The 15,844-nt window shown below is 30.1% G+C and overlaps 1 protein-coding gene across 1 annotated transcript; it reads right to left on the reverse strand.

The window, feature by feature from the left end:
- Positions 1-125: 125 nt before the first annotated feature.
- On the reverse strand, positions 126-3,616 carry LOC136969346 (cytochrome P450 2J1-like). The gene is made up of 8 exons (XM_067263474.1): positions 3,318-3,616; positions 3,128-3,252; positions 2,770-2,876; positions 2,168-2,469; positions 1,018-1,127; positions 685-940; positions 420-607; positions 126-344 (listed from the first exon to the last, which is right to left on the reverse strand). Exons 1-8 carry the CDS (start codon positions 3,551-3,553, stop codon positions 169-171), a joined length of 1,500 nt encoding a protein of 499 aa, XP_067119575.1. The 5' UTR covers positions 3,554-3,616; the 3' UTR covers positions 126-168.
- Positions 3,617-15,844: the final 12,228 nt, after the last annotated feature.

Raw genomic sequence — 15,844 nt, forward strand, 5'->3', positions numbered from 1 at the left:
TTTTTTGTGAAAAAAATGCATTATCACAAAATTGAAATGATTTAAAATAATATACACAATTTTTCATTCTACAGTAATATAAAAAAATCGCGATTCTTATACATTTCCACAATATACCACATAATCTTATAAATCCATATGACAAAATAATAAGAAATTTTGCCATGTTTATCTTCTAGTAAAACATAATTTGTATGGCTTCGGCCGGTAAAATAGTCCAGTTATCCCATCTAAATCATGACTGAATCCTTCTGGAAACGATACTTTGTATCGTTGTAATATGTAAGTAAAATAAAGATATAATTCTACTTTTGCTAAAGATTTTGCTGGACACGATCTCTTCCCTATAAAATTCATTAATTTTCAGTTATTTGGTGCGAAAACAACAATAAAATTCTAAAAACTACTTGACGTCTCACCTATTGAGAAAGGCATGAAAGCATCTTCGTTCTTTACGTAATCTGTTTCTTTATTTAAAAATCTTTCGGGGAAGAATTTATTTGGATTTTTCCAATGAGCATCATCGTTATGAACACTCCATAAGTCTATCAAAATATTCGTTCCTTCGGGAATCTGATAACCTTGAAGAGTTGTATCTTTCAGGGCACTAAATAACGAAGATTAATTCGAAATTAAAGGTGTTCGTAATTTACTTTAAAATGTATTAATTGGTTTAAAACTTACTATCTTAATAGATTAAATGGGACAGTAGTTTTCCATCTCTGTATTTCCATCATTACCGATACCGTATATGGAGTTTTCCAATGATTTGTCCATGAAGGAAAACTATCTTTTCCTATGACCGAATCTATCTCCTTTTGGACTTTCTTCTGGACTTCCTGATAGTGTGCCATTGTTAAAAGAGACCAAGCAATAGCTATTCGAATAGTTTCGGTTCCTACTTTATATAGTGTTTGAATATTCCCCAGGAGCATTTCCTCTAAAAATATACATTTATTTAAAAATATAATTCATGTAAATTATTCGTATTCTATAATAAATTCATTGTTTTTTTACCAGTAAATGAACTCTCGGCATTTTCTTTTTCCATTTCTAATAAAAATCCATTTATAAAATCTTTACGTTTGTGCGGATCTAAAAATTTCTTGTGTTCTTCAATTTCTGCTCTATTTAAAAGTAAAAACGTGGATAAATCGTATTTAAAAATAATTATAACATTTAACAAGTTAATTTACTATTTGAAAACGAGCAATTATTTATTGCTCGTTTTAACTCCATTCGTTGGTGATTTAAATGCAAAAGTGAGAAATATAGATGAATTCAGGTCAGTAATTGGAAGACATACTATCCGTATTAGGTCCAACAACAATAAAATCAGGCTAATAAGCTTTGCTGCAGCACACAATATGATTCTAGGCAGCACATGCTTTCAACATAAGGACATTACAGTATATAAGATTCGTGGAAATACTAAACACTACGACAGTTTGACGAATATCAGGACACTCAGAGATGCAAACATCAATTCTAATCATTACTTAATAAACATACTTATGGACGAAAAATTAACATGAAAAACAAACTGAAAACTTTAACTCTGAGAAGCTAACGAAGCCATGATAGAGAAATGCTACACATGCTTACTGATTGCGCCATTGAGGAATGTTGAGCCGCTAGAAAAGCGAAGACAAAAGAAAGAACATTCGAAGAAAGTAAGCTCAAGGAGATTCAAATCTAAAAAAAACTTAAAAAAAAACTTTAAACCCAAAACCTAGGTCCAGACCTTATGCAAGCAGAAACGCCCGTGAATATTAGATCAGAAATACTTACAAATTATGCTTACAGAATTTCCATTCTGTACGAGCATCACATATTAAATTCATAAGAAAGAGAACCATTTGACTCGCCCTAATTATTGAGGAATCAGTCAATTTTGCTTATTGTATAAAATCCTTTGTGATACTCTCTATAAGTGAATCGGCTCATCGAAGAGCATCAGCGTGATTTTCCGAAAGGAAATTCAGCAATACATCAAATATCTCCGATTTTTCTATTTTATTTTTTATTATAAGAAGGTTATGTAAGTAAAAACAAGTGATTTAATGATGTTTCGACGAATTATGTCGCATCGAATGCTTAATATTTATGTAAATGATAAAATTTCAATATAGCATCAACCAATTAAAGATTTAAAAACTTTACTCACTTGATCAATTTGTGTATTTCTAAAGTAGCATCTTTTGCTTTTTGAAAATTAAATAGACCAAATCGTATGAAGATCTTAGTTAACCAAGGTGTGAATGATAAAGCTGCCGTTCTACCAAATATAGAATATATATTCTTCAAACTGTTATCTAGAGTTTTCCTTTTGGGATCATTATGTGGCAATCGACGTCCAAATACTAAAGCTGTTATAACATTACAAGTACTCGAAAGTAGTAAATTGTCAACATCGCACGCTTTGCCTTCTTCCTTATCTAGTATCTGAATGAAATCCATTATTTCGTCCTAAAAAATAAGAACAGAGCATCAAAATGAAATACAATTTCGCTGCAATTTTATATTAATTAAATACATTCCTACAAGGGGTCTGCCTACCGCTCTGGGGGACTGAAATCGAATATGAAACCCAGGAAATTTTAAGAGTGGCCTGTCCCTCGCTACCCAGCTCTCTATTGTGGGCTCACAATAGAGAGGCCAAGGCTTAAGAACTTGCGGGCACTAAGAAGGCCCGAAAAAAGCCTTTTTAGGGCCCACAAGGCGGAAACACTAAAAAATATAATAAGAAAAATAGGATGGAAAACTTACATTGACGTGTGCTTCCATAAAACATTTTCCAAGTCCAATATCTCGTAAAAGATAACTGATGAAATTCTTTTGTTCTCGCCATTCTCTTCCGTTAACAATACTTATTGCTGGTGAAAATATTTAATCTTTTATTATTTTTTATCTAATTATAAAATTTTACTAATGATAATCAATTTGAAACGAATTTAATAGATAGAAGTTTATAAAGTAATATAACTGAAAGATAAGAGAATGAATTCTCATAATTATCAATAGAAAAGTGATATAGAAGCTACATACAAAGTTTTAAATATATCCTTTTATTATATTTATTATAAAATATTATAAAATTTAAGAAAATTAATTAAATATAGTTTACTTTTTCGTTTAATACACTGCATAGGAGACATATCTGGACGTCCCAGAAACTCCGGATTTTCTAATACTTCCTTTACAGATGCCAAATCTGAGGCAACAATGACACGTTTACGTCCCAAATAAAGACTGTAAATATTTTAAAAATATATAAAATTTACACAAAAATATGTAAGATTTTTAATAATACTTACCTATATAAACAGCCATATTTTTTATTTAATTCCTTAAAGATATTATGAGGTTTACTAAGTAAATATGGTAAATAACCAAAAATGGGTAACCCTAAAGGACCATTAGGAAAATTTTTATAATTTATCCTGAATATTATCCATTTTGCAAAATATATTCCTATAAGGGTCAATAATCCGTATCCAGCGAATTTTAAGGGGCAAGTCGTCAAGTGATTGAAGATATAATATACCAACATCCTGTGTTAAATCTGTATGACTAGACGGAACTAATTCCTAACCATTGTCCTTCGACGAGCCAACGTTTAGTCTGCAAGATAAATGGACTGGTGCTTAATATTTAAAAATTATCGCAAAAAAAAATGTGATAAGATAAACGAAAATATATTATACGCCTTGTGAGTATTTGAAAAATGATAATTTCCATTTTATCAACTGTATTATATAAATTAACTTTTATGTTTTAAAATTCAATATTTAATAAAAAGAATTCTACTACTGTTCGGGATTATAATAATTTTTTATACTATAATTTTAAAATTGTATTGTTTTTTTTGTAAATATGGCCAAGTGGATAAAACCACGAGTCGTGGGTTCTCACTTCACCACTGAAATAACCATAACATAACATAAAACCACTGAACTATGTATGAGTCGTGAGTGCAAACCCTTTGGCAACGTGGGGTTTTCTTCACACGTTTCTAACACTTAAATAAAGACCAGTTTTCTCATAGAAAGTCCTTTCGGAAAGCACCATCTTGGTTGATTTCATTGGTATATGGCAACGCGAAATATGGACCATCTGACGAGGAGGAAGCCTCCCGGGAGGTCTTTTATGGTAAACTGGCCCCTATTTAGGTGTTAACTAACGTGAAGACACCCCGGAAAACTTCACGTGGCTACCCGTTGGCCAGGCGCCAACCCTCGACCAACTACCAGTGTTTGGTGGTTTTACATACTGATGAGCGCACCATGTTTCGTTACATTCTTCTATTTAATCATTATATAGAATTTACATGGTTTCCAAACAATTTAGTGTGTTCAAAGTGGTTCTCTGAATAGGTTGTCGACCCCTGTGCTGATATCTGATATTTATACAAAAGATAGTTTGCCGAACTGTTAACTGTTATCACAGCTAAAAAATTAAAGGTGACTGGTTTTAAAAGTATTGACAAGTCACACAGAGGAAAATTGCATTAGTGAAGTGTAGAAAAGCGATATTTTGATGTGATTAATGTTTGGAAGATCTTCTCCAAATATATAGGCTAAGGTTTATAGGAACCGGTTTTCCAAAATATCATTTTAAACGATAAATAGACCTATACGATATTTATTTATTAAATAAAAGCTAGTAAAAATATTTAATGGTCACTTATTATATTACACCTAATAGGGGTCAGTTTTCTATAAAAGTATTCCCAGAAAGCCCTTGGCACACCGTTCTCTTACTCCTTCAATCCTTGGAGGTGAGTCCGAAACCGATTTTCAATTTCAATTAACTAATTATTTTATAAGCGAGTTTTTGATTTTTATTTATTAATTCTTTTAAGAACAATCCCGACTTTGTCTTGCAGTTTTATGCAAATTTTTACTCTCCTGGCTGTAATATATAGGCCTAAACACAGAGGGAAAGTATGACACTCAAAGCCATCAAAAAAATGACCCCTCAAGATTTTTACATTTTTCAACCCCCTTTTTCAGGGAGATTTGTTTATTAGGGGGATTAACGCTATTAAATTTTGATGGTTGAAGGTCGACAGGGTGGGAAGATAAAGAGGATCGTGTATATCCCTAGTATGGTCGGACTTAATGACGATTTTATTCGTTATTAGCGTTTATAATTTTTTATAAAACTCATCCATACCATCAAAATTAAGATTTTTGTCATTTTATACTAAATAAAAGTATAAAAAGTTTTTAAATAAAAATATGACGACAGATGGCGCCATCAAACTTTGCCGGGAAAGTTAACCTGGATTTTTGTTTAAATATAAAAGAAATGTGCCTAATTTAATGATGAATAAATTTTTTGCCGTTTTAAAAATTTATTTTAATTTATAAAATATAAAGTATTTACATATAATTTTACAATAAAAATTAAAAAAAAAACAACTTAATTCCATTGTGACAAATCACACACGCTATTGAAACTTTTAAAATTTTGATATTACAACTACCGACATCTGGTGATAGTTTTAAAACTAATTAATTTAAATTAAATAATGTCATATTGTTTCATGTAAAATCGTTCTCTCTCATTGGATACGATACAAATGAATTTAAACAAACGACACTCGCTACGAACTTCATTTCAGCATTATTTAAACGTATAGAAACTCATAGATGTTGAAATGGCGTATTCACTTACGGGTTCGCCTTGGTTAATGCGGAACCTGGGTTAATTGTGTTCTACTGTACTACATTCGCGGCTTTATAAAATATAAAGTAAGGAAATTCGGTGAAATTTTAACGCTTCCTCCCGGATTTTTTTTTTTTTTTTCATTACTTGACGTTTTGACATTCAGGGAGCCAAAATTTAAAAAACAAAAAAAAAACCCTTACAAACTTCTGTGTGTTGGCGTCTATTTCGCATTATATCTCAGGACTGGACGAACCAAATATTTTGAAACTTGTCAGGATTATTTCTATATATGGTGCATCGATACTATTAAATTTTGGAGGTTAAAGGTCAAGGAAGTGGAGAGATAGAGGAGTCGGGTCTTGCCTCGATTGGAGTCAAACGTAATGAAAATTTTGCTTGTTACGGGTACTAATTAGCAATTACAATTTTTTTTAAACTCGCCTCTACCTCAAGGGTTTTGCATTTTCATAATAATTAATATTATAAAAATTATTATTTTTAAAAAATAAAATTTAATAACAGATGGCGCCACACAGAAATTTTTAAACAAATTTCTTTATTAACAAAACAATAACAAATTTACCTCTTTTAAATATTTATTATTTTTACTTACCCAGCTGTTATATATAAGAGGGCAAGTATGGCGATAGGTCAAAACATGACCAGCAAGATTTTTACATTTCTGTATATATGGATGTTAGTGTGAATGTGGGGGGCACGATTTTTCTCACCCCATTTGAAGCTTAATAACTCCTGTGCTTTTTGTCGAAAATCTCTGAAATTTTGCAGGGAGGTTTGTTTATTAGGGGGAACGATGCTATTAAATTTTGGTGATTAAAGGTCGAGGAGTACAATTAGGGAAATAAAGGAGGTCCTGTGTATCTTCACTAGGGTCGGACTTAATGACGATTTTACTCACTATTAACATTTAAAAGTTTTTATAAAACCCATCCCTACCCTCAAAATTAAGATTTTTTTCCATTTTATAATAACTAAAATATAAAAAGTTCATAAATAAAATATGATAACAGATGGCGTCACCAAATGTTGCCGGGAAAGTTAAGCAACTCGTTGCTGAATTTTTTAAAAATTTTTATAACAGTATATTCGAAAATTATCGAAATTCCTTCTTGGTTCCATTAACCTCCTGTTCGAATGCCTGGAAAGTCGTGCAAGATTTTTTGCAAGCTTTCATCTTCGTGATGACTCCCTCTTACAACCTCATCAATAAATTATCGAATAAAAATATAAATTAATCGCTTTACATCCTCTTATTAATGTAAACTTGAATTTCTTTATATAAGTATTTTTGTTTTAAAAGTATATTTAATAATTACACACTTGTAATGTATGAATAATATTAAAATATGAATATTATTCCGAGAATCAGATTACTGATCACCTTTCAATAGATATAGAAAACAGTTTTAAAATTAGTAATTAAATTTATATCATATATTAATCGTTATATATAACACAATATAAACAGTGTAATCGTATAAAATATAATTAATAAACACTCTAGTTTTTTAATCAATGTTTAATATATTAAACTACATATTTTAATAATTTAAAACTTCAAGTTATTAAATTATTAGCAGATATGCCCGGATATCATCGGGCGGAAGAGCAAAATTAAAACATGAACAGTACTTAAAATTCTGTAATTTTACTTATATATATCACGAAATGTCAAGGGATGATATCAGGAAGAGGAATAGGATGTCCAGGTATTATGGTAGCCTACATTTTCCTTAGAATCCTAGAGAGTAATTATGCAACCTTTGGGGCAGATCGATTAAAGTGTTGAGAAGTACATAGAGAACAAACAAACGAATATTCTATATGTGGATTATTGCTGTGCATCTCACTTTATTATTGTAAAACTCAATTCTCTAAACAGATTTACAACGAAAAAAAAAAAAAATAACAGAAGCTTACTTGGATTTTGTTTCTACAAAAATCAAGAAACGTTATCTACAATAATTATCAGAATATGGATAAATTCATTTGGCTTATGTATAATTGGCTAATGTAAATTGTTCATTTGTGTTAAGTGGATAAATAACGATTTCTCTGTATAAATGTTACTGTAGATTTTGAGGTACAAACTCCACTCGATAATCAAAACTGTTAGAAGACATATCATTTCAACAAATATAATAATTTAATATTTAGATTTAACTGATTAAGAGTTGGCCAAATATAACTATTTACTAGATAAGTTTTAGATAATATATCTCCAGTTTCTTACTGCTAAATTTAGACGTAACGTTCTCTGTCTTGCAAATACAGAGCATTATTGATATAATAAACATTGAAAGTACCCAGCTAAGTAATTCATTATATCAGAAATTCGCTATATACATAATAGATTTGTTCGTTATATCAGGTGTCTTTATATTAGGAGTTCAAGAGTCCGGTAATTTATCTAACAGAGTAATCATACTCTGTTAGATAAATTTATCACAATAAATGTTTACGAGATTGTAATTGTCAAAATATCATTGTATTTTTAGAGCAAAACTTATTTCTTAATTTAAAATCGTTTACTTATTTTTAAATTATAGAAATATTTTACAAATTACAATACATCAAGAAAAACTTTGTTAGTGTATTCAGTGTATTTTTGGGCTGCACTTTTCGGCTGCAGACAGATTCCAATTGTTATCCGTCTGACCGTCTGTCCTTCCTTAATCTCGAGAACGGATAAATGAAAATCGAGACCTTTTTAAAGATTGATTATATACGAACTTCCGGGCTGGACGGGAAGTCACGTGATTTTTTAAGTACAGTTAAAAAATTACAGATCGGCATTGCGACAGTCGTAACATACAATACTCACAGTTAACTATTATTAATTTATGTACTTTATAAAGCTACAGTATTTAGTCATTTTATTGTGTATTTCCCCTGGCATACGGTACATACGTGTATGTGCTATGTACGGAGTTCTCTGACGTGTTACTCTGTGTGATATTGTTTATTGTATAAATGTACGGTACGTATGTATAGGGGTTAGATTTATGAAAGAATGGTACGGATGTAAAAATGTCCGATATAGAATGTTCAAGAGATTTTAAAGTGCCGATGAAGAGAAGTTTATACGAAAAGATAGGTAAAACACATGACAAAAGCAACTGATCCATAAATTTTCTCCAGTCGACTGGGGAAAATTTATGGATCGATTTGTTCGTTAATCGTTTATTAATAAATTCAGATAAATTAGATCAAAACTTGCTGGTTTCTGAAAAATAACCAAAAATATAGAAAGTTGAAAGGGAAATTAATAATGTTATTGAACCATACTGATAACATCTTGCACAATTAGATGCAGAAATGATATTTTATAAAATAATCTCGTGTCTGAAGCTGAAGAACTCTTATCTTATTTACAAATTTTAAATGAAATGCAGTTTAAATTATTTCTTTTTCGTTTCATTAATTAAAAATTACTTGTAAACAAATGCAAATTAATTGTAATTCTAAATAAATTTAAATGGAAAGATCATACTTTTCCGTTATATTGCTAACGGAAAAGTAATGATGTACGCAATAGAGTGGTGCCGGTCATCTATTTAACTGCTTACAGGGGAAAATTTTGAATTGAAATAACGTGGTTTTCGGTCTAGATCGGAATTTCTTGTATATTTAATCGTGTGTTTTAATAAATCTTATAACAAATATTAAAAATTATTTATACTGGTTGAATTTTTTCACGCACTTCATTTCAAAAAAAAAAAATTTCAATTTTCCAACCTACTTTTTTGTTATTTCTCTGCTGACATAAATAATTTATCGAAAGAAATGACATTAATATTTAATATCGATACAATTAAAATAAGTTCATATTAAACTATATTAATTTATTAACTAAATATCGAAAATTAATACAGGTCATAAGCAAATATACGAGTTTATAAGGCCGTAAGTTACACTTATTAACACTGTTTTACTTATTTATTTATAAATTATTTTATTTTATTTATCATTTATAAATTTATAATAATAAAAAATTAATTTTTTTTTCTTTATTTAAATCCACAGCTTTGGTTGAATTACATACTTGTATATTAATTTGTTGTTCTAGTTTGAATATTTTTGCTTATTAACTATAAATATTTAATCTGTTACAATAAAAATACAATTAATTAATGTTTAAAAAATCGAATTACATTGTACAAAGCAAATATATTTTTAAAAAATAGAATAAAAATTAAAGAAAGGAATCCCGACAAAAGCCAAAGAAGAAATATCGTAATAATTCCAACAAGATTCTTTTTTTTTTTTTTTGTTATTATTATTTAATAAAGATTAAATTTTGCCATCTGTGAAGTTATAATAAGAATCTATTACATAATTATAGAGGAAAAAAAACAGTCAATAAAAACTTATTAGTCCTACTCTACGTCTTGAATTATCAATTCGACTGATCTTTGAAATTATGTAAGCTGCTTTAGTCCTTTATCTGCCTATTAAATAATATCCTTGACAGCTTCAATTTTTTCTTCTTCATTCTTTAAAGTTTTTTTAAGATTTCTAATTTTTTTATATATATAAATTAGTTACGGTTGGTAACGTGACAGTGTAGTATTGAATCTCGGATAACATTCCGTAATTCAAACACCTACTAACATTCCTTATTTATCTTTATTTTAGACATTTTCTTGTGTTTTTAATGTTAAATACGGAAATATTTATTGAATAGTATTTTTTAATTTAGAAACTTTAACCGCAGTATATCTAAAAATACGAAAATCTAAACGATACATTTTAAAAATTCAATTTTTGTGCCTTAGTTTAATATAATTTGAACCCAATTATACGTTGATTATGCATGAAGGGGTTGAAAACTACATGACACATGCTGCCATCTAGTTTTCAACCCCTTCGTGTATCCATTGTAAATTATGCTACATCAATCATGTTTTAATTCGATTGTCCGGAAAAAAAATGTTATAAAGAAAATTTAAGTATTTTTTGCGTTAAATCGGTAAATTATAATTAAAAATTCACAAATTTTTGATATCTTAATAGATAACAAATTAGTTCATGCTGCTATATTAACACTTCAAGTTATCCTTTAAAAAATGGCCTGAAAAGTTCATTGTTAGAAGTTTATTTTTGAATTTTATAATTTCTTATTGTTTCGTTGATATATTTATATATAAAAATTAATAACTGGAACTTCATCTATGAAACGTGACCGAAAATAAAATATAAATAATAGAATATCGTATTTCTTCGATTAAACCCCAGGGAATAAATGGCTCTGTTAGAAATAAATCCAGATCTCAAATAAACTCCGAGTTGAAAAGCACGAAAAACACGTTGAAGTATTATATTGTATAGGGTAATGTAGTTTACAGTGACAGGCAAGAAGCTGAAGTAAAATTCTGCCTAGGGTACTAACTATAAATATTGTCGAATGTTGAGCGTGAAAGTCGCTTGACTTCGTAAGTCGAGAGCTTATCAGACGAAAGGTAATTAGGAAAACTCTGGTTTAAACTCGCCGTCTCTTCCAAATATACCAGAAAATAATAGTCGAGATCTTGATTTCTACAGCGAGATCGAAGCAAATATGAATTGAACTGAAGATGCTGAATCGGGTTAACTATGAAAACAGGAATTATTAAAATTGTAGCAGTAACTTATAAATACAATCAATAAATGGTTTTGAAAGCTCTGTATGAGTAAATAAGGTAATTCATTTCTTTTTAAATCTTTACTTATTCGTCTCCTGTTGCAAAGTAATAATAAACCATGGTCTAGAAAAATCCCGTGTCTTAAACTCTGGGGGTTTTTCCAGGCCATTTTTAAAACCTATGTACTGTAGGTTTTAAAAATAAACATTCCCCCAGGGTTTAATCGAGGAAATACTGTATTAAAGTCTTAGTTTTGTTATAACAATCATTTTATTTTATAAACAAAATTGATTTAAAAGTAATTTTCTTTATTCCGCAATGGCCGAGGTTCCGGGGACCCAGGATCGAATCCGGGCTAACAATTAGGCCCGTTGTCGTCCTAAAGCCTAAGCTATTGCGTATAACAAGACCTTCCTCTGCACCGAATAACGATACACGTAAAAGTATGAGGCCCTAGGCTGCAGACTCATAACGCAGGGCCTTATCTGCAGTTTGTTTAGCTTGAGCGAATCGGGCCTTGTTCGTATGATTTAATTCATTCTTTTGTCTAGCCAGCTCTAAATTAATTTTAAGTAAGGGCAAATGAGTCGATTTACAACTGTAGGGAACTTTATACACTCGTATATTCATAGAAAAGTTCCCTTGCGTAAACTTAAAAGTGATGTTCTGTAAAATTGGGTATTTTTACAATATAAATATAAACTTTGACAAAATTAATTAGAATTTACAGAAGACAAGGGGTTTTAATTTACATAAATTATAAACAAAATGATTAGGCTAATCATGGGATAATAAAATAGAGATATGTGAAATCAGGAAATTTTCACAAAATTACTATAGTATTTAGAAAGATTTTTATGCCGAAAAATGTATGATGCTTTTATTGGCATTTTACTTTCATTTATGTGTACGATAATGGCAAAATAAATATTTTAAAACGTGTAAAGTGTATTGTAGAATTGTAAGTTAAACATTTACATTTGTGTTTCTTAACAATGGAAAAAAAACGCTTCTAAAACCTAATTTCTTGTTGTTAACCCTAGACATATAAGAGATTAAATCATAATGTTTTCAATGTTATTTTTAGATATATTATCTCGAACAAAATAAATAAGAGTATCTTCAATATTTCATTTATTATATGTGACCTGTTTCTATTATTTATGACCTATGATCTATTATATCACGCTGTAAAGGTGAAATTTAGACATTTCGATTTTTTCCTAGAAACAGCTGAGGAAAAAGTGTTCTAGAACACTCAATGTGGGTATATAAGCAGAGCATATTCGTCACATATTTCATTGAAGTAGACATATCAGAAATGTCTGACAATATGAAACTTTCGAAAGAACACGATCCAGTTCTCTATTAATAAAATAACCTTTGTTGCTGTCTAGGACAATAGATACATTTTAGAATTGTGATGTCTGCGTGACAGTAACTTTATGTGATACAACAAGAATACGTACTAACACGATATTCTTGTTAACGCATTTTTTCATACTTCTGTACTGCAAACAATAAAATAGCCTTTTTTAGTGTTCATTATGAATTCGGCTAGACCTACAATAGATGCTGATGAACGTAGTTCGACATATCCGAGGTAAACCAACCAATAAAACTTCTGACTCAGATTCGAACCTCCCACTAGTGGCCGATTGGATAAAACCACCGAAAGATGGTAGTTGGTCGCGGGTTCTGACCTCACAAACTCCATCTAGCCACATGGAATTTACCGGGTTTTCTTCATATAGAGGTTACAACACCTAAATAGGGATCAATTTTCCATAGAAAGTCCTCCCGGAAAGATTTCCTCCTTATGTGGCGTTGCCTTCCTCTATCAATCCAATCCAGATCAGAACCTCTTGTTTCTCAAAGCAGCAGACAAATACTCTGACCGCCCCCAGTGTCCGGTTATCGTTTTTACTTCAGTATTATAAAGATGTTACGTACAAACATTCTCTTTTCTTATTTCCTATTAAAAACCACAAGTGTTTTATACATTTTTAATAAGAAACTAGGCCATTAATATTGCAGTTTAGACTATATAAGCGCAAACCGACCGACTTCTCGTATATCAAACATGAATGGAGCCGACTTTTGTGGTGATACTCTTTGATTTTATAATACATATAACTTCCTCTTTATTTGTGTAATAAAAATAAGAAATTAGGAAAATTTAATTAAACGCCTACACACAATCGACTAAGTCTAATTAAGATGTAGAACACGGTTTTTAGAATCTCAAATTTCTATTTTCGGACATTAATTTAAATCTGTGTTTTTAAAATTATAAGAGTTTCATTGTGTTAAATTTTCTCGAACATTTTAATTAAAGAAAACGACCGACATTTTCGATTTTCAGGAAATTTTTCGCCACTTTTATTTCAATTTTCAATCTCTAAATTTATATAATGCCTCGATTAATATTATTTTTTTTATAAATTAAATTTTTAATTAACATTTACTATAATATTTTAGGTTAATTCGATGTCACAATTTATCTCAACTGGGTCCTCTATAATGGAAAAATTATGTACAGTACTTAACAACTGCGCCTTTTTAGATATTTGAAGGAGGAGATAAGATTAAAATTCCGTGTTTTCCGACGTTCGTCTCTAGTTTTGCCTCTTAACATTCTTGTTTATTTTAATAAATAAGCGAATTTTACATTAATGTGTAGAGATGAACATTAATTAATTAATGCTTTTTGTATTAATACTGTTACGAACATAGTCGAATAAAACAGACAAATAATTTCTTTAAAATTGAAATTATCAGCCTCAAATTGTATTTGTTTGCTTCTTCAGACTTTATATTTAGATACGTTACTATCTTCGTTGTTTACTTAATGTTGGGATGCTGTTATCCTGGAATATATATAAATGAAAAGTATAGAGTCCCGAGACATTGTTTTAATATATGTAATATGTGTATAACCTACATAAGTTTCTTTAAGTTTAGTATAAAAAGAAAGGAGCTTTATAGATATGAGTTTATAACCCCGATAATTCTCTGACCCATTAGCAGATGGTAACAGGGTACATTATCCTATGGGCAAAAAGGGAAATTGTCCCCACCAATGGGGGAATCCCAAACCAATCTTTCGTAAGAAACATTTCCTCAAAAAATTCCCCAAATTAAAATGTCTGAAGTCAAGGCTGTATGTGGGAGTCTTAATTCAAATTTACCTTGGCCACATGAAGTTATAACGCGTTACTGGATCGTAGGGTGATGGGTTATGGTGGATCAGATGCATGTTCGAAGTAAGGACCAGAACACCTGAACTCTCGATGAAATTGGTGAGGTGAGGGACCTGAGGAAAGGATTATCTTCTTTGAACGGAAGATAGTTTTTTCCCCCATGAAATACGTTGGCATTTTAAATGCACTATAAGATTAAGTTTTCGTTATCAACTTATTATGTATACGACAAATTAGATTATTCATTGATAGTCCACGCTCTACTGTAATTTGAAAATATCGTAAAGTAGATTTTAGGAAAAATTTTAACTCAAAATTCAACCACTAGGGTGAAATTTGGCGCTACAGTCTCTTTAATATGCATATTACGTACGTTTTCTAAAGAATGTGTGTATGAAAGAAGGCATAAAATGATCAGGGGAAGTGAGAACTTTTCGAAGATGTGAACGTCTTTATCGTGCATTTCTTTAACAAATAATGCACGATAAAATACTTAAGCACTGACTGTTGACATGTCGAAAAATTTCAAAGAACGTTTCGAGACTCCTTTTATACCCTAAATTCATAAAGAAAAAAAAAAGACATACGTAATATGCACATTAATTAAAAGACAGAAGTGCTAAATTTCGCACTAGCGGCTGAACTTTGAATTAAAATTTTTCCCGAAAATCGAAACCACAGTATGTGTACCAATTTTGATTAAAATTTACTTATTAGTTCTTTCTACAGAGTACGCTGAATACCTAATATTTAATTATGATCACCTTGTACTAAAATATTTGCTACCAAATTTATGAATTTTCTAGCAATTTTCATCTTCACTAATGCAGGGCATCGATATTTTCAATTACTTTATGAGAATTTGATAATTTCTTGAATATTTAGAGAAAAATGCTACTTTAATGTTGAATATAAGCAAAATTAAAGAGTATTATAAAAGATGGGCAAATGAAGAAAATAATAATAAATAATTCTGCATTAACCATTTAGTTTATTAGCATTTATCTTTATCTAGATTTATTTCTTAAAATAAATTCGGGGATTTTTCTGTATGTATGGATGTTAGTATGGGAGGGGGCACAATTTTGTTCACCCTATTTGAAGCTTAATAACTCCTGTGATTTTAATCGAAAATTTCTGAAATTTTGCAGGGAGGTTTGTTTATTAGGGAGATTGATGCCGTTAAATTTTAGTGATTAAAGGTCGAGGGGATGGGGAAATAAAGAGGGTCGTGTGTATTGTCAGTAGGGTCGGACTTAATGACGATTTTACTCGTTATTTGCCTTTAAAATTTTTTATAAAACTCGTCCCTACCTTCGA

This window comes from Centruroides vittatus, unplaced genomic scaffold (assembly GCF_030686945.1).
Source record: "Centruroides vittatus isolate TY-2023 unplaced genomic scaffold, ASM3068694v2 contig_1776, whole genome shotgun sequence".
NCBI lineage: Eukaryota > Metazoa > Arthropoda > Arachnida > Scorpiones > Buthidae > Centruroides > Centruroides vittatus.

Excerpts from the sequence above, each read along its gene's own strand:
- LOC136969346 (XM_067263474.1), bottom strand. The coding sequence starts at position 3,553 with ATGTTGGTATATTATATCTTCAATCACTTGACGACTTGCCCCTTAAAA. Across the intron at positions 608-684 it reads CCATTTAATCTATTAAGATA|TGCCCTGAAAGATACAACTC; the intron begins GTAAGTTTTAAA and ends TTCGTTATTTAG. Across the intron at positions 345-419 it reads TTTCATGCCTTTCTCAATAG|GGAAGAGATCGTGTCCAGCA; the intron begins GTGAGACGTCAA and ends TGAATTTTATAG.